Consider the following 25,365-nt stretch of genomic DNA (forward strand, 5'->3'; position numbering starts at 1 on the left):
GTCCTGTCTTGTCTTTCAATCACTACACCCAGGAGGACCTGCAGCGAGGGCATTAGGGTAAAGTGTCATGTTTGGAAGGACTATTAGCAAGTCCGGGGTCCTTCATGGAGGCCCATGAGGTTTTTCTGTAATGTGATAGGATCCAATCTGCCGGCCCCGTTATCTGTGCCGGTACTGGCCTAATTAAGTGAATCTGATATCAGTCAGAAATTACCGTTAATACAGTTTCCCTTTGTGTCCTGTTCAATTGCTCTGGTGAGCCACGGTTGTGTGAATCTACCTGTGGTACTAAGCCAGCATTTGCACATGGTTCACATTAAATGCATTTTAATATGAAAGCAGTGTCTGACCTTTACTGTGAAACCGCTGGTGTTGTAAACCCAAGTAAACTGAAGTCGGCTCTTTGAAATTTTTATACAAAGCAGAACTCATGCGATATTTTTAGCACTTTTTTCAAAAGCAGGGTTTTTTCACTATCAGCAAAACAACATGGATTGTCTTTGTCTTCCCAAACCCACAAATCACTGTTGGACAATAAGTCTGTTTATGATGCGACAATGTGGCTGTGGTTAGAGGATTGTCAGGTTCAGGCAGAAAAACTACTTAATGAGGATTTACGGAAACATTGTGGTTTTAGTTTAAAGGATATAAAGGTTTGATGATCTTCATCAAAAACGTGTGGTAAAGGTCACAGAACAATAGTAGCCAATGTTTTGAAAAAGACAGTGTTGGAAAGGACCCAACAGTCTTAAAGTCTGATGTTTCATTGATCTCTTGTGTCAGTTGGTTCCAGAAAACAACACTTTGCCTCCTCCTGTGTTCCTGTCATACTTACTACTGCCACTAGGGGGCTTTGACAAATGATACGATAGCAGTTTGGGGAAACTTGCTAGAAAGACTGAAGATGTTGTTCTCTTGTTGTCAGTGGCAAAATACACTTCAGCACATGATGCACAAAGTGTGGCAAAGAACGACTGAAACTGACCACAAAGTTTTAGAAATGTAACGAAGCTTGAAGCCAGAAAGGGGAGGCCGCTTTGGGTTTCAGAGGAGAATCAGTCACAAACAGGAAATGGGTTTTTTGAGGAGCAATGAAAACATATGATTAGAACACAACTTTTCATCAAACATGTTTGAGACGTTGACAAATGTATAAAAGGAGCCCTATTACTGGATTATTCTTATTATCTGATTCCATAAGCTTGGTTATCAAACCCAGTATTGTTGGATCCCTAAAAGCTCTGAGCTTTTGGTTATTGGATGACTTGTGAATGTCCAGACCTCCCTAATAAAGAACCTTTGGTAACTACAGGATGATAATGTGGGGAATTAGTTTTTAATCGACTCTTTTCAGTGCAGAAATGAAGAGTCTTCCTGTCTGCGAGCCCTCGTCCCCTCCAGTTTGCCCTTGTTCCAGTAAAACGTCTTTAACCCCTCCTATTAGCACACTTGGCTCCTTCCGATCTGCCTTTCGTCCTCCTAATTTGTCATTTCATTTCCCAAGATATCTCCTCATTACCTTCTTTTTCGTCTCGGAGTTGTTTTATGGCTTCCTCGACACCCTTTTCTCTCCAGCATGCCCTTGTTCGCCTCGACGTGCAAACTGAATTGCCCACAGTGCAGTCAAATAGATGGATGGAAACAGTTTGTTGTGAGACTGATGGGTTGCTTTGCCCTTGATGGAGGTGAAAATCTGATATTTTCTTCCTCATCAGTGTCAGTAAAACCTGCAGTGAACCCTGCCTCACCCGGCCGATCCACTCGGGTTACTTTGGTGTCACTTTCAGGGGAGTTTAGGTGTCCCTGCCTGGTCTGAATTAGGTTTCAGGAGGTTTTAGAAGTGGGGAATCCCATGGGGGGGATGCTATTTGTAGCACACCATTGGCCAACTTTGAAGATACTGAATTTTTGCATTCATGTAAAAGTTGATCTGTCAGAGAAAGGAGAAGGAAGTGGTTTGTTTGCTTGTTTGATTGCAGTAAAGCTGAACTGGCCTGTCTCTCAAAAGGAGATTTTGATGCTTCTTACAATTTGCAAATCACTGTTGTCAGTGCTGCAGTTTTATTATTTCCTCCATAATTACAGAGTACTACCGTGCTCTGAACAATCCCCTGTGCACAAATACTGTACAAGTAATTACAAGGATGCGTGGAGGCGAGCTGAGCCCGACCAAATGGGATGCAGCCAAGCGGCATATGACTCCCCTCGTCAGAAGTTGGCCCGGAGTCCTCGAGGCCGATCCAGTGATGCAGCAAAACATGACACTGTTGTATTTTTTTTCCCTCCTTTTTCTTCCTGTTTTGTGGAGCTGGCAGCGACAGCACTGTTCCCCGTCAACATGAAGCAAGGCCGCCATCGCTGCTCGAATGCAATGCTTCGGCCCGCAGCTCTGTCTGCCTCTATGATTCCTATTTCCCTGATGCAGTCTGTTTTAAGTTTCCCTCGCTCCTGTCTTCCTCTTCTTCTTTACTTCTTTTCCTGCTTTTGTCTTTTTTCCCCTCCCTCCATCTCCCTCTGTTCATCTAATTTCTGTCTCTCCTCCTACACTCTCTCGTCCTTTTCCCTCAGCCTCTTTACTGTTGATCTGCGCTACTTTCTTCCATTTTTCTTGGCTCCTACTCACTCGTCTCCCTCCACCTCTTCCTATACATGTACTCTCTGCTCTCCTCTTTTCAACTCCTCCCACACTCTTTTCTTTTTCCTGTTGTTTCATCTCCTTTTCCAGCTGCCCCTCTGTCTTTTCCCATTTCACCTCTGGCAGCAGCTGGATCTCTGGCAAAGTATTTTTAAGCAGCCCGGCATGTGCAAAAGTAGAAAACGTGAATGGAGGATGCATTATTTGTCAAAAGTTGGTCAGTATATTCTCTATTTATGAAATCTGTGGCTTATTTGTTTGAGTTATCAAGTCAAAGAGTTCCTCCGAAACCAAGGTGGTGTCTGAAGAGAAAAGCAAAAACCTGTTTTAGCTTGAGAATGCATCTTTACAGACTCAAAATCTTTCACCAGTTGCATGTTCTTGATCTAGAGAGTTATGATTTCTGGGTGACTGGCAAAGATTTAATACAATATCTGGTTCTTCATCTTCCACGGAAGAACAACATGAAACTTGTCACACTGCCTAGAGTTCATTTCTGTTAGATGGGGAGGGGCAGGGTAAAATACACTTTGTTAAGTATTTTGCTCGAATATCTGTACTTAATTTGAGGATTATATCTGCACTATGAGGTACTCGCTACTTTAGGGCAGAGTTTTTTCTTGTGTTTTGAAAACTGGGATAGACCACACACTGTGTTCATCACAGGAGAAAAATCATTCACAGCTAACTCCCACACTGTCATCTTCATTTTTTTTTTTATGTTGGAACCAGGAAAGGCTTCAAAAAAGACAATATAAGCATCAAACCAAAAATATTACTCTATCTTAATTTGGCAAATATAAACCGCTTACTCACTGAAACAACTTGCAGTTTATAAGACATCTTAATGCATCAGTGATAAAGGGGCAATCTACTGATCTGGTACAAAGGTCAGAGTATAACCATCATGGCCGTTCCTGCGCGGCCTGTAAAACAAGTTGAGGTCAGTGGAAGACCAAACAGCTGCTGCACAGATTCCAAACTTTGTTTTTTGATGCGTCTTTCGTGAATCCCTCAATTATATAAATGTGGTACACTACATTTCAGGAGCAGTCCTTTAAATAAAGAACTCTGCTGAAATACAATAAAGTCAAAGGCTGTTTGTGGTTGAAGGACTCTGACCAAGGGGTTTGGTGCCAGCCCTTGAAACTTAAAGGTTTTCTGTCCTCTGTGCACAAAGACGAGACCCAGGACCCAAAATTGGGTGATGTCCAAAATAATATTTATTCTGCTTAGGTTGTGTAAGGTTGTACTGCATGGATGCCACCTAGCATGGCTGAGTGCTTCCCACTTTGCCCTCCATCTATCCATCCATCCAACCATGTGATACACCACTTATCCTTTTAGTGTTGCAGGTTGCTCGCCAATCTGTCACCAAGATAAACAGGCGTTGACATTCATACCAATTCAGAGTCACCAATTAACCGCCATGGCTTTGGATCGTTAGTGTACCTGGAGGAAAAACTGACACTCCTTCTCGCTGAGGAACAGTGATGCAACCAAGGGTTCAAGTTGGGTCAGGTCCAAAATAAGAATCAGTCTTGTTTAAGGTTGATACTGGATTGTTGGAACTATGCAGGAAGAATGACATGTATTACCACACATGTCATCTAGCAAGGCTGAGTCCAACCCGTAGTGCCATTCACCAATTAAAAGTCACCAATTAACCTTCATGTCTTTGGACTGTAAGAGGAAGTCGTAGTACCTCAGTAAACCCATACAGGAACATGCAACCAGTCGAAACCTTCTCGCTGTGAGGTGGTAGCACTAACCCTTACCACGGGGAGCCTGGGAGTTAAACCAGCCTGGCCCTCTCCTTCCTCTGTATCTGACGAAGCAGAGATGCCATGAAGTACCTTAAAGAAAAAAGAAAAGAACTTTTTCCTCTTTTCTCTTCTGATTGGGTGTAAAACCGATGAAGACGTCTTCAGTGAGCACATTTCAGCCTGTTCTCCGAGAGCGCTGAGGTTAATGTTGACTAGTTTTCTGTGAACTGATTAATCAACTAATCTCCCGGCTCTAGTATACACCTGCTTCATGGGGGAAATCTCATTAACTCAAGTATGCAGTAAACAGCAGTGTAAATGCATGAGATTTATAATAACGCAGGATTAGTTCAGTCTCATTGCACAACGCAACACTTCAAACTGGACTCTGAAACTACTAAATTCCTCGTGTCTCCTGTGCAGGCAGTGAGAAGCCCATCAAGGCTGTGAGAGCATGAAATATGTCCAACATTAAGTGACACTTGGGACAAATAACAGCTTGCCCGATACTAATTAAGTGTTGAAATACTCAGTTTTTCTGGCAAATGTGTTTTTTTTCTCCCCCAAAGGATTGGGACACCTTTTCCAAGCTTCAACTTCTCTGATAGAAAACACACCAAAAACCCTCCCTCGGTTTATTATATTATTTCTGTGACACTTTGGCTTTTCCATTCAGATTTTTCGGTCGAAATGAATTCGTTTTTCTTCGTCCTCGCTCATCCTCTTCATCTGCTTTCAATTCCGTCTCTTGCCGTCTTTCCCCTCTGCTTTCTGTTTATCGTTCCTCTCTCTCTGTCTCCCTCTCTGTCTCTCTCCCTATTTTTTCAGTCTCTTTAAATGCTCTGTTGTCCCTTTCTCTTCCTCCCTCTTTATGTTTATCTGCTTTCTTTTCTCCCTCGTCTTTCTCTTTCTTTCTCAGCCTTCTCTCTCCCTCTGTCTGCCAGGCCATGGCCTAGTTAAAACGTCTTCTGCTTTGTGCTTGTTCTCTTTCATCAGCTTGGAAGTTTTTAGACTCTCTTTCTCTTTATCTCTGAGCTTCTTCGCCACTGTCTCTCATTCTCTTTTTATATCACTCTTCCTCCCCCCCTTCTCTCTTGCTCCCCACTCTCTCCTCTTACCTGCTCTCCCTTTGTCCTTCTCTTATTTCTACCCTTTACTCTCTTCCCTTTCCATATTTATTCATACCTTTCTTTCCCTCTCTCTGTCTTCTTTCTCCCTCCATCTGCTTTTACCTCACTCTCTCAGTTCCATTGTGTGGATGATAGCTGTCAGGAGATCTCATCACCGAGTCTCTCTTATTACATGATTACAGGGTAATTATCCTGTGAAGTTGTCTTTGCCCGAATCTATGAAAGACGCTTAATGTCTTTTTAATGGGGTTTGGAGTTTGGAGACTTTTTTTGTCTTTTGTAGTTACTGTGGACTCTTCAGTTTATTGCATTTACATGTGATTGGCCTGGAACAGCGTGTCCTGATTAAGTGGCTCTTGGATTCATTGTAATTTTCAGGCGCGCCGTCTCGCTCCAAGTTGTCAGTCATGACTTGCATAGTTTTTTAACTTCTTGGCCTCGGCTTTGTCGGCAAACGCTGTCGTCCGATTAGAGCCGGACCTCGGTGAAGCTCCTGTGATGTTCAGGACGAGCACTGACATAGAAACCTGGCTCAGACTTTATGGGAGAGAGAAGGCGGGAAAAAAAGAGAGAGGAAAATGTCATGAAGCTTATCAGGAGCGAAGCCTCCTGTGTTTGATGTGGAGCTATGTAACGACCAGAGCAGCTCCACAGGGTCCAGTCATGTTATTATGGATAATAACTTTATCAGCATCTGTATGAGGCACACTGGTAACACGAATGATTACACACTGTTAAGCATTAATTAAGTGAAATGCATAATTCATTGTTTGTAAAGCATGATACGTATATTTATACTAAATAGTATGTCATTTATAAACATTTAACTCAATTAATGATAAGTTAAAAAAAAATCTAAATCATTGGATGGAGAAGTGTATGCAAAAACGTTTGTGAATCATTTACTTTCACTATAAATTATAAATATAAACCACTGACATTTCTGAAATAACTGGTTTTTGATTGATATAATGCTTTTACAGAAGTTGAATCCATCATTTATAAAGTAGTTGAATACAATCATTAAACACATTATAGATGAGTTTATTAATCCAGACTCAAACATTTAAACCTGTGTTTATAAATCACATACTGATGAGTAACAATTAAGGAAGAATACTTTATAAATAATGAATTGAGTATTTAATAATTCTTAACTAATGTTTAATTGTGTGTAGTTGTTATAAATCATTGGTGATTCTACAGTCCAGAATCTGCGACTCTGTTCGTGGAGCTGATAATATTCAGTTTGGGGATTGCAGTTTGTGGTGCTGCCAAATTGTAGTGCATTGTGTTTTATTTATAGCTGTGAGCGTAGGCTAAATTGGCAGCTGAGTGTATATGTTGCAATTAATAAATTATATTTCACATCACACTAACTGCTTGTTGACAGGTCAATGTTTTCAGCTCAGATTGATCCTCAGAGAAAAGATTGTTAGCTGCATGTTGGTGAAAGACAAAAAAAAAAAAAAATTGCAATAATTCAAGTTCAATATAGTTTTGTTTTCATTATCATTTTCTTTTGAGATGTAATGCTAAATCATAATGTACAAATTAAAAAGAAGACATATCCGCTGGTAAGAGAAATGTCTTTTCTTGCAGGACACAGGGCACCATGTTTGCACTGGCGTGCTTTCTATTAGTCGTTCTAAAAGCAGAGAAGGACACTGGATTCTTTTACTGATTCTTTTGATAAACAGAAAACACCTCATGCAGCTGCACATGGGGCAAGAAAACACAATGACATTTTTACCTCATAAACACCAAGATCACAACAGATTCCTACATGAAGTTTGTTATCTTGTATTTATTTGTCGTCACCTTTTCCTTATCTCATGTCTTTCATACTGTCAGAAGCTGTTGTTGGTAACGGCCTTGAAAATTTGGCTTCAGAGAGGTTTCTATCATTCGTTTCCAAAAAACACTTCTTATCCACTTTGTATTCAATGAGTCAAACTCTGACAAAACATTACTTTTGTTACAACTTTATCTGAATGAATAAAATCATTTTGGTGCTGTAGAGGCCACCTGTCCAGTGCACCACAACCTATGTCCAGCCTTTATGTTGATTGCTTCTTGTTAAACTCTTTGAGGGAACCTTTGATCCAAAGTGCACAATGCTACAGCACAGTGCGTACAGTGTATTTCCAGCACATGTGACCTCAGTAAGAGTAGAAAAAAACCTCTGTGGATGTCGCTGTGTTTTATCTCCGGTGCCGTGCTGATCTCACATCTCTCAGACAAATAGGATGTTGAAGCAAAAGCTTGGTTTGCCTGTTTACTAAAGTGCAAATTATCTATTTTCTCCCCTTCTGTCATTGCCCATCATGCGTTTTCCTGTTCTTTGTCTTATTCAGGGTGAATGCACATCACACACAAACAATATCAACATGACTTCTCTCTATGTTTTTGTAACATGTGTTTTTCTCTGCTTTTAGTCTTTCCCCAAGTGGCTGCAGCGCTGCTCACTGAACACAAACAGTATTAACATGTAATTTTCCCTCTTTCTGTTTGTCTCCACGCAGCTTGAGAGCCACTGCTGTCTGTGATGCCCTCCCATGACGCCCAGGTCAGCAGCTGACACTGCCAGTGAGCGGGAGACGCCACTGCACAACCGGTCCTGGGCCAGCGCCATCCGCCGGTTCTCGCCCTCCCTCTCTCACGCTGGAGACTCCACCTCCTCCCACCTACCAGTATCCACAACCATCAGCTCCGATCCACCCCAGTAAAACCCCCCCAAAACCCGACACACTGACGTCCTTGGCAAGCACCACCACCAGCAGCAGCAGCAGCCAAAAAACACAGTATCTTCAGCGCAATCAGCAACACCAGCACCGCCATTATCACCACCACCAGCAGCAGCCGTCATGTCCAGTCGTAGGAAATCCTCCACCCCCTGTATGGTCCGGGTCATCAATGACCTGCCTGAAGAGCAAGATGACCCGGAGGAGGTGATGGACATGGAAATACTGGCGGACAACCATGTGACAGAAAGAGAATCACCTGAATCTACAGACAAGAGTCAAGTCACCCAGCAGGAGAAGCCAGAGAATCCAGACCAGCAGATGTTTCCAAAACCAGTGGAAAACCAAAATCCTGAGCCATTAGAACAAGAGGAGCAGTCAGGTAAAGGAGACCCGCCCTCTGTCATTGAAGATGTAGAGGCCAGAGAAGAGAAGGACAGAGGAGGGGCTGAATCTGACCCGACGCCCCTGAAAAAGCAGCCCAGAGGTTACGAGTGCAAATACTGCCCGTTTTCAACGCAGAACCTGAATGACTTCAAAGAGCATGTGGACTCGAGCCACCCGAACGTCATTCTTAATCCGTTGTACCTCTGTGCCGTCTGCAACTTCAACACCAAGAAGTTTGACTCACTTACAGAGCACAACGAGAGCCAGCACCCGGGCGAGACAAACTTCAAGTTCAAGAGGATAAAAATGAACGGTCAGACTATCTTAGAGCAGACAATCGAAGGCAAGGACAATTCAGCTGAATGTGAAGTGACAAGTGAACAGGGTGAAAGCAGCAGCAGCAGCAGTTCTGCATTTCCACCCTGCATATCCACCACGGTGAAAACCCCAGACAATGTCCAGTCGCTCTATCAGGGGAGTGAACTGAAAAGCCAGCTGGATGGCCTGATGCAGAAGGATCAGATCACAGCAGTAAACATCAATGGAACAGTCATCATCCCTGAACCCACCATCCTACAAGGGCTCTCCCATGTCACCCCAATGCTCCAGCGCCCGCCCAACTTTAACTCTGTACCAAAAATAGCTGTTCCCTTGAACACCACCAAATATAATCCTTCCTTAGATGACAACCTGACGTTGATCACCTCCTTCAACAAGTTCCCGTACCCGACGCATGCTGAGCTGTCGTGGCTCACAGCTGCCTCCAAGCATCCAGAGGAACAAATCAAAGTCTGGTTTACTACCCAGCGGCTAAAGCAAGGCATCACCTGGTCCCCAGAGGAGGTGGAGGAAGCCAGGAAGAAAATGTTCAATGGCTCAATCCCTCCTACCCATCACATGTTCACCGTCCTGCCTACAAGCCCCTACTCTCAGCCGTCTGCCAAAGCTTCCCAGCAGCCCATTGTCTACACCACAGTTGAGCATCCAGGTTATGTCCGGACAACCGTATCAAATGGGTTAAGTACAGTCCCCATCACATACTCTCCTGCTGGACTTGCCATTGGTCATGGTCACAAAAGACCCCTCCCAGCACACCTGACGACAGTGTATGGCCCGGAGTCTAAACGACCAGTCATGGCAGTCGCCCCGCATCCTGGTGACCCTAAAGACAAGGGCCTCATGGCCCCTCCGCCGCCACCTCCGCCCCACAAAGACCGCCTCCCAATGGCTCCACCTCCTGTTTCCATGGAGATGAAGAGACCTGTAGCAGTTCCTCTGGTAACCACAGAGATGAAGAGGTCATCCACTGCTGTGCCTTTAATGCCACCACCGTCATCGTTATCACCATCTATGTTGTCCAAAGGGAAGATTCTCTCAACATTAGGGGGTCACAAAACGAAGCCGGTGGTGTCGCTTCCCTCCTTAGTCTTTCCAGAGTCCTTAAGAAGGCCAACGATTACTCCCCCGCCTATCTGTGCCCCTTCATTTAAAAACGCATTCCTCCTTCATCGTACTTTGCCCGCCACTTCCAAAGAAAGGCACCCCAATACCCACGCTTTGCCAGCCGCTGATCTGAAGCTGCCAAACTCCCCTCCACTCATTACCCCACAGATAAGGAGGCCGACCATTATTCAGTCCATTCGTGCTCCACCTAAAGGCTTGCCCCAGATTCCAGGTTTCCCTTTGGATGGCAAGAAATTCAAAGAACATCAGGGAGTTGAGCTGAAGGCCAGCTACCCCAGAGGAGACAAGGTACTCACTCCTATGGCAGAGGCCAATGGAACGTCTCGCACAGATGGTAAATGGCCCCATAATCAGGCCTCCCCTGCTCACAACAATGGAGTACTGCATCTGGACGGGGGTGAGGTGCCAGCAGCACAGAAACCAGACTTTCAGCATAAGTCCTCAGTGCTGACACAGTTCCCGCTGCTGGAGAGGATGAAAGGAAAGACAGCGGAACAGTTAAAGATCCTGGAGGAGAACTTCTTGAGGAACAGCTTCCCCACACACGGCGATGTGGACAATCTGTCGGCCACCACCCGCCTGTCTCACCAGGAGATCGACAGCTGGTTTGTGGAGCGCCGTGCACTACGCGACAACCTTGAACAGGCGCTTCTCAACTCCATGGGCACTAAGAGGGTTGGCATTGGTGGCATCGCTGCCCTCACTGAGAAACGACTACATCAGCAGCAACAGCAACACCAAACTCTACAGCTGAATGGGATTCACAAACCAAGCACCGGTGGGGGCCACCTTAAAAGCCCTCCTCCATCCGCTCACAATCTGCCCATCATTGCTCCAGGCACCATTGCACCCTCCGTTCCCGACCCGAATTCATGCTCAGTGCCTCCAGACAGCCGATCCCTGGCGCTCCTCAAGGACAATTTTGCTCAAACACGGTGGCCTTCCCCTGAGGAGATCAGCCAAGTGGAGGGTCGGACAGGACTGGCTCGTGCCGACCTTGCCCGCTGGTTCACCGACAGCCGGCTGCAGGGTGGCAGCATGGAGTTGACAGAACTTTTTCACAACAATGGAGTAAATGGAGGGCTGGGGGCACCAGTGTGCTCACCTGAAAACGTTCCCTCCGGCATAATCCAGCGCTGTCAGGAAAGAGCCGTAACAAACAACAACAACAACAGTAAGGTGCTCGAGGTGGAGTTGGGCTGGCTGATGGAGCAGCGCACCAACAGCCTCAGCAGTCAACAACACGATGAGCTACATGACCGGTTCGCTGGCAGGTAATGTGCATTACATTCCTTACATGCATATCTTGTTTTGGACTTGACTTGAAATACTTAAATGCATTTCAGAGTAACTAGGACCAGGCCATAAAATAAGTTTAAAAAACTGCCATCTAGTGGTGCTGCGAAGGTATTGTTAACGTATATTCATTAGAGTTGAAATATAAAATGCTCTGAAACCTTATTGTTTAGCCTCGATATTTGGTGAGTTGTGGATGTTGGACCATGAGTTTAAAAAAGGTTGGGAACCACTGTATTGGACACAGTTTCACAATTTTCATTTTTGCTTTTCAGGCTTGCTTCTAAGTAAAATTTAAAAGACAACATTTGAAATTAACTTGTTTTATATTGGTGTCTCGGTACTTAGACATTGATAATCTGCAGTAAATCAAACGCTGTAATGCAGTTACGATTGCACAACTGCTTTTGTCCAGCCAACCCATGATCACGAAATTAGGAGACTGTCGGTGTCGGATTCACAGAAAATACCTCCTTCCTGTTCATTAAACTGCAACCACAGCAATGTCAGCCTCATTTTCTACCCATTGACAGCCTTTGTTTGTGATCCGTGCAGCTAAAATAAATCTGTGCTTCCCCTCAGTGGGGTTGTACTGTTGTTTTCCAGTTGCCACATTAACATTGTTTTCAAGACATTAACCTAAAAAATCTACGACACTTTATTTAGCCTACCCTGCCTTCCAGGAGCCTGGGACATCTTTGGTCAAATAACAAAGCCATTAGGTTGTAAACCAATATCTCCACAATAATTTGGGCAAGAGTTTTATTCCTCCCGTGAGTCAGCTCTGGGTTAAGGCTCAGTCTTGAAAAAGCCGTTTGAACCTGCACTAATGGCACATTGAAATACCTCTCACTCTTTTTGTTTTTATACTGTATACTCTACAATGTGCACAGAACAAGGGAAATAAGCACACAGTAATATTCTTATATCCCACTGAATGCGACATATATACAGATTGATTAATTTCCCTTTGGGGATTAATAGAGTAATTATTATTAATATTATTATGGGATTACTCTTGATTTAGTCATATCTGTTTGTTTAGCTGCTATAGTTCAGCAGGGCTTTAAGTCTGTATAGCCAAAATTCATCCTGATCTCTTTTTTTTTCACAAAATAACAAGAATTGATTATTATTTTTGCAAATAAAATATAGAAAAAGTCCTGACATTAAGTTTGTCGTAGGTGTAATTGCAGTGACAAAGTGACAAAGCTTTTCATCCGTGGGCTCTGTCATGATAGTTAAAGTTGATTTTTCACATTACATGAAGAAAAAGGCCTCCGTCAAAATTAAATTACTCTGACTATTATTTCTCAATGTTTTAATTTAAAAAAAAAAAACATTTTTCCATTTGTGTTTATTCTGATTGGTGATTGCGATCACCTCTTTCGTATCAAAGTGATTGACAGCTCTCTTCAATTCTGCAGCAAACAGAAATCCTTGAAACTGATTTATGAAGTTATTTATCTTTCTGCTGATTGTTAGCCACCATCCGTTCATCCCTTCATTTTACAATTAAATCAATGCCAATGTTTTTCAATTTTTGTGTTTTTAATTTGGTGCGTAGACAGAGGTTTTTGTCAACAAACATCTATAGTGATGTCTAAATTTATTCATTTTTATTTTCACTTCACTTCAAGTATCTTTATGATTGATAGATTGATTGAATAACACTGAACAAAGGAAATATTTGTTTGATGTTTCTGTGAAGATAAGTTAAGGAAAAAATTATGTTGACATTAATCTTTAAATTGTTTAAACATTCAAATATTCCTCTTTAATCTTTTGATAAATAAATAAAAATGCTGTAAAATGTAAAAACAAAAACCAACAATCTATCCTTTTAAACATTAACATATGTTCTCAGTAGAGTAGTGTCCAAAGGAGACCTTCAAAATAAAACACCTGTCAAAGTGTTCTTGATAAGCAGCGTTTTGTCAGATTATTTTGAACTTTTTTTTGTGAACTGGTTGGACAGACTGAGGCAGCAGAACGTGGCGGAGCTGAAGAACGGGGGACAGAACGGGGGAGTCCTGGGAGGAGCGCGGGAGGTGTTTGGGAGCTGGCTGGAGGACGGGCGCTCGAGGAGAGGACGGGAGCTGCTCCTGGACAGAGAGAGGAAGATGGCGGAGGACACGTCTGGGAGGCTGACTGGATAAACGGTGAGAGAAAGGTCACGATTGATGTGTTCTCTCCTGCTGCATTGTCTGGTTATCAATGGCTGTCCTCGGTTTGTTTGTCTCCGCTCTGAGGCCCCGAAGTTCACAGAGGACGGGGACGATTCATCCACGTCAAACATAAAAGATGTCGTACATGTTAAAAGGGCATTGTCTTACGTTACACAACATTCACTATCGGTACAAGTGTTAATTATGTCTCGAAATGATTAATCGTGTATTCAGAAATGTTCCAAAAATAACAAATGACCCCATTTCAGGCAGTTAAGTGAAGCCTGAATCACGTTTCACAGCGAGGTTTCACTGATTATAGCAACATGTCTTTAGTGACAGATGCCATCTGTCTCAAGTTTAAATGTCAATTTTCTGTATCCCTCAGCTCTACCTGTTGAATCCTTCCATATAATCACTTGAAAAGCATATTTTCCCTTTCTACAGCTCTGTCTTCTACCTAATAGTCTTTTTCTTCACCACATTTTCTGGCACATCGCTGCTCTGAAGATCTATTAGGAGACTAAAACCCCCCGTTGAGCCAGACTCTAGCGGTGAATAGAGGAACTGCAGTTTTTTTTAGCTCTTGGCAGTTCCCAGTTGATTGCTTATCTTTCCAGGAAAACAGCTTCACTCTTCTGGTTCATTTTCACCCAGTGTTGGACTGGCGAATCAGGTGTAGAAGGACGAATCCCAGTTGGCTATTGAATCTTTTTAACCAGCCCTCTTCTATGTGCCCGTCACTTATAGGTTGCACAGAACCCGCAGAGGAAAAGTCCAGCGATGAATTTCTTTCCCAGTCCAACCCAGGTCCTCCCTGTTTAGTCATTATCAACCACTTCGACAGGCAGATGTTTTCAGAGAAACAGCTGCAAAAAGCTCAGAGAGCAGCTGGTGAACAGAGTGCAGCATTTACTGTAGCAGCTGAAGACACCGGTAACAAACACAGGGTTAAAAGAAAGCGAGGGAATATTGGACATCTCTTTATGAGGGATCAAGTTGAACTGTCACTGCTGGATGTGGAAGTAACCTCAACACATGATATGACCCTCCAAATGAACAGAAATCTGTGATTGCAGGTTTAATAAAAGCTAATAACACATAATATGTGACAAATTTCACATCATTTGACTTTCTAAAATGAAATCTTTAACCACAATCTGTCATGGAAAGGTCATGAAGCAGAAGTCTGCAGATTGGTCTGAATAACTGAATGTGTGGCTGCAGGATTTCACATGAACAAGTAAAGTGATTTAACTCAGCGAGGCCCCCGCCGGTCCCCAGTGTCGTCTCCCCCCCACCCCACCCCACCCCCCCGCTCGGCTCCCCAGTCTGTCAGTGTTAAAGCCAACACCTCGATCCCAGGCAACAAACAGAGCCACTCCAGCCAGTCGCCGGCTGTGTGTGTAGCTGTGTGAGTTTTGGCTACGACTGCTCAGCAACAAACACCAACTTCAGGAAAATTTAGGAAGACAAAAACATATGACTGGAGGCCAGAAATAGCAGCAGACCCCCTGGTGTGGTAAAGTTTCATAGATAAAAGGCTCAGCCTGGGGCAGAGTGTGACGACAGAGCCCGCCGCTTCTTCTTCTTCCCTCTCCACTGTCTGTTCTGTTCTGACAGCAGAAAGTTTTAATGTTTCCTCGCAGCTTTTGCTTATCAAAATAGAATCTGTTCAAATGAATTCCGCGAGACAAACAAACAAACAAACAAACAAGGTGGAGACACGGCTTCTTACATCGTCGCTTTTTGTCACCGTCTGACTGTCACCGCACTTGGATGCCTTCAAAAATCAACACCTGACAGCTGCAATCAATAATCAATATGCAGCATTTTTGAATAACCAACAATAACGGTGCATTTTGGGAATAAATCTCCGCCTGACATTGATGTCTCAAAGTTTTTTGTTGCTTTTTTTTTTTTCTCCTCCTGCTGGAATCTGACACTTGGACATTTTCACTTTTATTTGCTAGTTCGAGCTGGAGCACAAACATAAAAACACAAAATCAATAGACTCACAAAAAAAAACCAATGTAAAAATACTAAATATGGTGAAATTAAAGCCCAGTAGATAAATATAGAATTCAAGATAAAGAAAAATGAAATGTCACAACAGTTTCTAATACTACAAACTCACATACTGTACATGCAAGTGAAGATAAATATCCCATAATCAGTGAAAATCTAGCTTATATTGTACATTGAATTTAAGTTATATTGTATTGCTGCATTAAAGGAACCCTCCAGAGATTTTACTGTTGTGTTTAGTTTGTCCAGACTTCTTTCTAGTCTTGAGTTAAAAAAAAAAAGTTGAGCCATATTAAACTTTTTTTACCCAGATTTTTTATTATTTTTATATTTAATTGTTAAGTGTTTTTTATCCAGCGCCATCTGCACTGGCAGCGTGTTCTGGCCTTATTATAATAAACTGAGGGGCTGCGATTTTCTCAAACAGGACTGAAGTTGATCTGGTCTGAGTTGTGTTGGTTCTCAGTGAGTGTGGTGGTCCTCAGCAAGGTCCTTAAACTGAGATAAATTAGACCAAGGACCCACATATTTTGTCCCATTTTAGACCCCTACCATAAAAAGTTTGGAGGTTTTAGACGTTTTATGAAAAGAAAGTGTTTGAAACCCATGACGACCAAAATATTCACACATCCTGTATAATAATATACACAGTTGCCCATAAAGTTGGAAGAATTTTTTTTTTCTTTTACCTCTTCTCATGAAATAATTGTGACAATGTGATTTATTATTGATAGATAAAGTGTATATCTTCTCAAAACTTTATTGATCAATCTCTTCCAAACATGTCATTGCAAAAATTAAACCACAATTAACCTTTAGGAATAAAAAGAGGAATGTTTCTGAATGGGCAACGGTGTACATCAATCAATCAATCAACTTTATTTATATAGCACATTAAAAAAACCACAGGGGAAGCAAAAGTGCTTTACAATGAGACATAAAAATAGGTTTCAGATTAAGGTGTATAATATAATATAATATAATATAATATCCTGTGTAAAACAGAACAAACAGATTGGGTTTTATTATCCTTATTTGTTTTTTGTGGAGGTTTTCTTCACTCTGCTGCAGCTGCTCAAAAACTCCTCCACTCTCCACCTCTCTGCTCCTTCCCACACGTCAGACTGAAAAACACCGAACAAAGCATCCATGCGGCGCATTTGCATAGAGGTCATTCTTTACAGAAATTATCGAATTTCACTCTTAATGTCAAACATGTTAAATCAAACTGTCACTTCTCCCTGGCTCGTGTCGGCAGCGGCGGCGAGGTGTTGTAGTTGTGGGAGGGAGGCGAGTCGGCGAGGAGTTCTGGTCGATGGGATACGGGGCTTGTGAGCGGGATGATAAATTAACATGAGCTGCTATCTAAACTCTGGCAGTTTGTGACTGCGGCCACACACTCGTCTGCTCTGCCAGACGCTCAGTTCAGGTGCCAGTTATTATTGGAGGCTGAATCCTTGCTCTCCAAATCAGTTTGGCTCGCAGACGGGCCGACTGTGGCAGGTGAACGCTGGAATCCACCAAACTCTCCTGATGTAAAAAAAAATCTGCCCCGGTTTGAAGCCGCACTCAAACTCTCAGAAATATAAATACGCGGCATTAGCATGTTGAAATGACTAAAAGAAGTATTTGGCCCTCACATTCGCCACAGATTTACATAGATTCCGAGTGCTTTTTTTGATCATTTAAACCAAATTATATCTATATTCAAGGCCATATGGCACAGTAGTGGTGCAGCTTGAGGGATGGCAGCGTCTGTGTGTTGGTCTAGCTCTATCCTGTCAAACTGAACATCATTTTATTTTCACTCTGATATGATATGGTGTTAATTAAAGCCACTTTAACTTGACTAGATATTTTTTTAAAGGTCCCATACTGTATAGCATCATGGTAGGTGTCCATATGTTTTGTGATTATAAATCAGGTCTAGGTTCACTATGAAAGTATTAAAGCCAGAGTAAAATGCACACAGCCAGAAACCAAGCCTTAAAAATGAGTCGTGAGGATTTCTACGACTTTATGATGTCACAACAAAGCAGGCACCGGTCGAAGCTGTGATGCATTTTAGTCAATGTAGAGCAGAATAGCACAGGAATGAATGCTGTTCTCGGTGAGCGCAAAGTAGTTCGGCTGCAGTCCGCTCTTCTGTTTATCTAAGACAAAACTTTTGAAAATCTCACATGCATGAAAACAGGTTTTGAAATTGTTCTCACACAGGGCCGAGTGCCAGTTCTTCTGAAGACAGTGAAGTCATTGTGGTTCATTTCCTATTCATGGTTGTGCGTGTGTGACCTGGCTTTGTCAATTATTTTGTCATTAAGCTCCTCCTCCCCCATGTGCACGAGGGCATTAAAAACAAACGTCTCTTCACCTCACCTCACCTCACCTCACATTTCAGCTACAGTGGTGATGTGAGAGATGGAGGAAATAGTGCATTGTTGTGTTTATGTGTTTGTTTGTGTGTGTGTGTGTGTGTGTGTGTGTGTGTGTGTGTGTGTGTGTGTGTGTGTGTGTGTGTGTGTGTGTGTGTGTGTGTGTGTGTGTGTGTGTGTGTGTGTGTGTGTGTGTGTGTGTGTGTGTGTGTGTGTGTGTGTGTGTGCGCGTGCGCGTAAGGAAAAGCAAAAAATCTTCCCTCACATCTCAGTTCTGCACATTTTCTATTTCACTAAACACAAAATTCATTTCTTTTTTACATGTCTAGTTTGGATTCAGTATCCAAGTCACTTCTCCCTGCACCACCAAAAAGAAAAGAATGTGTGTGTGTCGGTGTCTGTGTATTAAATTTCTTGTATTGTATCAAACTGTTGTGTGGCCGTCACATCGACACTGTGCACCAGCAGACGGTTGTTCTCCTGGTTCTGCTTATTTCAACTCAGAAAAACAGGAATAACAATAAAAGGCGGCTCCGGTGGAAAGTCACAATACAGCGGGTTAAAAACAGGTTATCATGTCAGTTTTATTTTTACAGCCTGACATCACAGAGAACAAGTTTGCATCGAGGTGCCTTAAAATCCGGACTGCATAAATGGCAACCTCAAACCTTGGATTTACATTATCTGTACCTCTCCTCTCCTCTTATTTTGAAAAAAATTTCTGTACTCATCCAATAATGATAATAATATTAATAATAATGGCCTTGCATAGCATAAACAGGAATGCAGCACAGCAAAGAAATGACATGCACCAACCTCTCCACATGACAGAGACATTAAAAGAACATAAAACATGTTAAAGACCTTCATGTAAAAATGAGATGGAAAATAAAAAACCCACCTGCTACTAAACTATCACCAGGGTTAGAGGTTTTATTGGAAACATAACATTAACAGGAACAGAACATGCACTGTTGTTCTGCTCTGGTTTTGTATGATCAAATGTACACGTGTGACAGACAGAGGGAGTATAAAGCTCCATTAACAAGTTGCAGAACAGGTTTTAAATGCATCATGCAGCACATTATCACCACAGAGAGCAATTCCCTATTTCAACATCCAGTGCTTCCCTCTGTTTCTTTTAGCTCCGTGTTTGGTCTCCACCACTTGCTGAGGGAAATATATCAGGCTGTTACGCTGCTAAACGCTGCACTGTGTTCACCAGCTGCTCTCCGACTGTGTCTGTTCTGCTGTTTGCTGCTGAGCTGCATGTTTATCAGAGCATGTTTGATAAAAACAAGGCTGACGGGAGAATAAACGAGGACCAGAAAACATGCTGCTCCGCAGAGCTGAGGGGATTATTCTTCACTATGAGCGACGTCCTTCACTTTACATGTTTTATTAGAGCTATTGTTGATTTAGAAATGTCCATTAGTGTAGCTCCAAACGGTCAATTAGCAGCAGTAAATGTATGGTGGGCATGGGTTTGAGTCCAACCTGCGGCCCGGCTGCATAATAAAGTCATAGTGATATAAAAAAATTAAAAAAAATCTTAAAAACTACTTTTAGTTTCTGTTTGTTAATTAGAAATCAGTCTGCGTCTCCTGTCGTAACCCAGAGAGGAGCCAACATCTCATATGCAGCTCTTAAAAGGAATTAGTGACAATCATGACAAACTTATTCAACTATTCACCAAAAAAAAACACATTATCAAAATGAAATATACATCCCCTGATATTATTCTGCATTAATCAATAATAATGTTGTTCCTTTTGGGGAGAAGGGCAAGGTAATGGTACTGTAGATAAAAGAGTCGTGTATCTGCTGAGAATATTAAGAACAACAGGTCTGGAATTAATTACAAGAGGCGGCTGCGATGAAATATTTCACACATTTAGAAAACGGAGAGAAGTGAGATGGGCACGGTTTTGAACAGAGCAAAAAAGAAATAACCAAATATAAAAAAAAAATAAAAGGTGCATGAAAGTGTTTGATTTTGTGAGATCTAAGCAACTGGATCTGTTAATTAGGGCTCATTAAGTTGATCTTAATTATCTCCTTTAGTTTTAGGGCACAGGGTGAGGGGTCAGATTAGAGGTCAGAGGTCACAGCCGCCAATACGGAGTAATAAGGAGTGATGGGATCGAGCAGATTGTGTTACGGAGTCGTGACGACTGATGGAGCAAAAACAAATTCCTGCAGCGCAAATTGATGTGGTGCGATGTCTCCAGCTTGTCTCTGTGTGTGTGCGTGCGTGTGTGTTTTAATAGTGTGTGTGTGCGCACCATCCATTGTCCTGTCTCACTAATCACAGCAGCTCGGGGCTTCATTTAATCAGCCGAGCGCGCCGCAGCGTCCCATAATAACTTATCAACAGTCGTAGCTTATAGATGAAGGCTTAATTGCCAAAATGCTGCAGTGCTTCTCCCTCCCCATCATTATTATAATGTAAAACACAGAGACGGCAGACACCGCAAGTTACCTGTTTCCAGGTAACCACGATCTTGAAATAAAAATGTTTTAATTTTCAACCATCAGTTTTAATGAGAGGGAGTTTTTCCCGGCGAAAAATCTTTCATTTTGTGCTAGAAACTGGCCACAAGTTTCTTTTTTGAAGGTTTAATCACCCAGATCTTGCATCTTGTGTTTTCCTTCCTCAGCTGCAATGTCAATGTGATGCTTTGAAAAGGCAGAAATATAATCAGTGTAGAGCTCAGTGCGGAGACCTCCTCCACAGCTGCACCGTCCTCAAAGTTAAGATTTAATAGATTTTAATAACATAATGCGTTTTTATCAGAAAACACAGCGACAATCGTAACGCTGGTGTTTTTCATTCAACTCACTGCAGCGCAGTCCATTAGGAAAATAACTCAATGTTGCAATGTTGCCAATCTGCTGGACCTGAACCAAAAACAAAACATCGACAAACTTCCTGCCAAATTTCGCTGAAACTTGCTCTTGAAATATTCAGACAAAATAAAAGAAACAAAAAAAACTAAACGATAAACTACAGAGTCAAGTCCAAGCATTGCTTCATCAAACAGTTTTTTCTGCAGAAGCTCTTTGCGCTCAAGTTGTTTATTATGTTGAAGATGGATGATGGATGTAGCGACTTGACTCAGGCCTGAACGAGAAAGCTTTAAGGTTTACTCTGCAAGGCCAGTGTTTTTGTTTTGTATTTTTTGTTGATGTTTTCTTCTCTATCTCTCTGCTATCCCTGACAAGTGATAATTGTTTGGATTTTTAGATTAGAATTACCTTTAGGGCAAGTAAAGCTTGTATGAAGAAAAATGGCATATTAAAGCTCCATACAGTATAAAGGTAGATGTTTGTGTTAAAGCTCCATACAGTATAAAGGTAGATGTCCGTGTGTAGTGTGATTATAAAGCAGCTCTAGGTTCTATATTAATACTGTGAAAGTATCAAAGCTTCAGTCCACAGAGAAATGCACACAGCCTGTATTCAGAAACTGAGCCTTAATTCCAGCCGTCAGGACTTCCTGTCACTTTGTGATGTCACAACAAAGCAGATGACGCTCTCAGCTGTGCCCCAAGCCCCGCCCACCCAAACACAACAACATTCAATTGGGATTTCGATTGGGTTTCCATTGCCACTGAGTTTCCGTCACCAGCCTGTTGTTTACTTCAGCTGAGATGGGTTTTTTTTTCGCTTTTAAAAAACAAAATCATGTCTTATTATTGGCTACCATTGCAAAAATAAAACATAGTATAAAATATGAGACCTTGAGTGACCTGGTTGAGCTGACAGTTCAACATGAGATTAAATTCTCGTCTAAGGTCTTAAAAGTTCCTGAAACTCATTAAATCCCGTTTTATTTTGCGGCTTTAGATCATCTGCACATTCTGCCGTGTTGTGTATATGCGAAGACGTTGTAACGCACCCTCTGTCAGCCATATTGGATCGTCAGCTGTTGTGTAACGATGACTGATTGTACAGCTGATTGAACAGCTGTTCACAGCTTGTCCAGCTGAACACAAGTGTTTCATTTTTTCCTTCTAACTCGGAGCTGATGATTTCATCGCTTCCCAAACATCAACAAAGAAGCTCAGAGGAAACATTTCACAGAGAGTTCATTAAACGTCTGCGAAACTGAAACAAGGACTTGGCTTGAGGACCGCGGGCTGAAAGATGATTGGTCACATGTGGTGTTATCAGGATCGGGTTTTGACAGCGTGGGAAAGTGAAGATTAGAACAGGAAGAAAGAGGAGAAAACTCACCGCAGAGGACGAAAAAGTCCTGCTGATTGAGCTTTGGCCAGGCTTCATTATGCTGCATCATTAAATACTTCCTTCAGAGCCTTGTTTTGACTGCTTTTTCGTGGAAAGGCTTTTGATTTGAAACATCTGCAGGAAGTGTGCAGGTTTACTGACAGCAGCTTAACAGTGGTTGAAACAAACAGACAGAGTAGAAGCAGGTGAGTTTAACATGTGGTATAGTGAATTTAAAGCCATTATTTAAATACAGTTTTACTCTTTTTTTTGGTTCAGTTTCTACATCAAAACCTCTCCTAACTAATGTTTTTGGCCTGACCAGCACAAAGACATACCATCACTTTTTAAGTTGGCTTCCATCCACATCCAGCTGTTACCGAGCAATGTGATGATGAGTCATGTGGGGTGGTGATGACTTCCTCCTTGTCTTGTAGCTCCATGTTTGGTCTCCACCAGCTGCTGAGGGAAACAGCTGTGTCTTAAAGAGGAACTAAGCAGGATTTCTCCCGTGGCTATGCTACATTTTTACCTTAATAATAATAATACATTTATTATTATAATAATACATTTATTATTATTAAGGTAAAAATGAAAAGGCTCTGGAGTAATTGTTACGAGTGACAGCGGAGGCTCTCTGTCTTCCACCTGGCGTCTCATGGCGGAAAACCAACATTGCAACATCAGTGTAGTTTATCAGCCGCCACTCCGGTGTCCCAGCTCTCCTCTCTGCGGCACTGTGACACAAACACGCTCCGTAACCGCCAATCTTTTGTTTATGACGGTTAAAACTAAACAAATACACACATCGTAACATCGTATATATTATGTTACGTTATCCACCGCTCCATGTATTGATTTTTCACCGCTTCGTTGTAAACAAATGCACATGGACGAGAGGAGCGTTAGCAAAACAGCGGAAAAGCGACTGGACTTGCATAGTTCCCCTTTAAAGGGTCAGGAAACCAAAACAATGACTTGAAATAGCTACACTAAAACTGCAGAGAGTTTATCACTATGAATGACGTCCTGTATATTGCATTAGTCCCCCGTTTAAAATCAAAACTTTGATCAGAGACGCAACATAAACTGTGTTTTGTTGACTCTTTATACTTTACTTTAACTTTTTTTTTTTTGCTCTCGTCAGAAGTAAAACCACTACTAGGTGTTGCCATGACAACCTGCTTTGCAACCACAAACCAATGGGCTCGTTAATTGAGTTAATTGATCATAGCCTCTCTAGATGCAGAACGTTGCGTGTCAAAACAACAGGAAGTCTTCTAGCACTGATGCGATAAATGTACTTTGTAGGTGACATTAACAAAGGTCGGAGCCACAGATTTTTTTTTTTTTTTTTTTTTTTGTGTGTAGAGGATGAAACCATGTGTGTGTGTGTGTGTGTGTGTGTGTGTTTCACCGTCCATTGTCCTGTTCCTGTAATCACAGCGACTGTGAGCTTCGTTTTAATCACCTCCACACAAAACACAACTTTAACACAGTTTCCCTCTTACATGGATTAGAGGAGAGAGCGCCGGCCGGTCAGGTCTGCCGCCGAATGAGAAAGCCGCTATTTCACAACGTGTCCCAGTTCCCAGCAGCACCAGGCGACCGGGAACACCGGCTCCTGGCACAACAATTGCTTTTTAATCCCCTCTCTCTTTTGTTTTTTTGTTTCTTTCTCTTTTTTGGTGGGAATGATCTGAGTTACTGTGAAACTGACATTTCTCCTGTGCCAGGAAACGTTTGACAGTTTTTAATATTCATCTTTCTCTCTTTCTTTTTCTCTTCTTCTTCCATTTCAGGTGCGAATAGGACTTTCCGCCACCGCCGCCGCCACCGCCACCGCCACCGCTGCTGTTGGAAACATACAGAAGGAGAGAAAAACGAAGAACGGAGCAACAAAAGAAGAGTTTTTTTTTTTTAATTATCAGATATTATATTTTTTTCCTCCTTTTTTTATTTTTTAACAATTTTTTTTTTCTTTTTCATTTTTACCTTTTTGATTGTCGCAATGCAGATCACGCACAACATCGGTAATCTCGTCAGTGTTCTCGACCTAAAGTAACCCCTCCACAGATGTAATGTTCACAACAACAAAAAAAGAGGAGTTGAAATAAGACAGGGTGGGGGGCGGGGGGTTGTGGGGAGGATCTTGGGTGGCAGATTTTTATTTTGGCGAGGCGTAAACATGCTCCCCACTTTGAAAGAGTGCAAGGAGAAATTCAGGGTCACGGTCTGTGAAGATAATTGAAATTGCCCTCCCTTACTAGTGAATCTCACATCGCTGCTTTTTTTTTTTTTTTTCATTTTTCACAGTGATGTGAGTTTTACAATATTATTACAATACAGTACAAAACAGGGGCAAATGTTTTTTTAGCCTGTATATTGAGAGACGAGGCTCGACGCTTAAACCACTGATTCCTCCTTATAGCGGAGGAGACGATTTCCCAAAACGCTGCAAACAATCACACCGAGCAGTCAAAGGTGTGACGGGGCTCTCGACACGCCGAGGATTCCTTTTTAAGGTGGAATTTTGTCTTTCTCCAGGAGGACGTGGTTCTTAAAACCTCGAAAACAGATTCCTTCAAAGAGGTGGATTGGTTTATAATCAGTAGTCCTGGTCCCTGTAATCCGCCGGTTTTAAGTGCAAACAGCCTCTTTTTATTACCAGCTACTTTTGGAGGCCTAGAAAAACCAAAGTTGGTGAAGCCGAACATCTTCTTTTTTTTTTGTGGAAAACATACCACCAGTGAATCACACACGCACAATAGACAAAAATAAGGAAATACTGGCTCTCAAACAACAACCTTCCCTTTAATCTAGTTTATGATAAATGACACTGGTGGTTCCTGAACATCTCCTCAGTGTCCTAGTTTAATGTTACGTACAGCACGCTGTATACTCGTGTGCACAGTGATCTGCTTTTTGACTGCGCTCCAAAATAATCAATCCTGTGATGAATAGGTTGTAAAAACAAGACAAGACAAAAGAAATGAACAAAACCGATACAGCAGAACCAGGCATTTGTCCTCTTTATCACAACATGACGCCTACATTACCCACAATTCAACTCAACCAGAATATTTATCAGACCTCCCAAGACCAACAGACTAATGAGAATCGGACAAACAAACTGAAAAATTCA

General features: G+C 42.2%; 2 protein-coding genes across 2 annotated transcripts in view; both read left to right on the top strand.

Moving 5' to 3' along the window:
- Nucleotides 1-8,285, top strand: part of LOC310993753 (uncharacterized protein) — a 115,745-nt gene extending 107,460 nt beyond the window's left edge. Inside the window, exon 3 of the mRNA XM_083982214.1 lies at nt 8,057-8,285. Coding sequence (XP_083838340.1) covers nt 8,057-8,093 — 37 coding nt within the window. The 3' untranslated portion in view covers nt 8,094-8,285. The remainder of the gene's footprint in view (nt 1-8,056) is intronic.
- On the top strand, nt 8,281-24,322 carry LOC310993752 (zinc fingers and homeoboxes protein 2-like). The gene is made up of 3 exons (XM_083982213.1): nt 8,281-11,400; nt 13,401-13,584; nt 24,023-24,322. The coding sequence occupies exons 1-2, from the start codon at nt 8,399-8,401 to the stop codon at nt 13,579-13,581; spliced, it is 3,183 nt and encodes a 1,060-aa protein (XP_083838339.1). The 5' UTR covers nt 8,281-8,398; the 3' UTR covers nt 13,582-13,584; nt 24,023-24,322.
- Nucleotides 24,323-25,365: the final 1,043 nt, after the last annotated feature.

This window comes from Trachurus trachurus (assembly GCF_905171665.1).
Source record: "Trachurus trachurus genome assembly, chromosome: 11".
Taxonomy (NCBI): domain Eukaryota; kingdom Metazoa; phylum Chordata; class Actinopteri; order Carangiformes; family Carangidae; genus Trachurus; species Trachurus trachurus.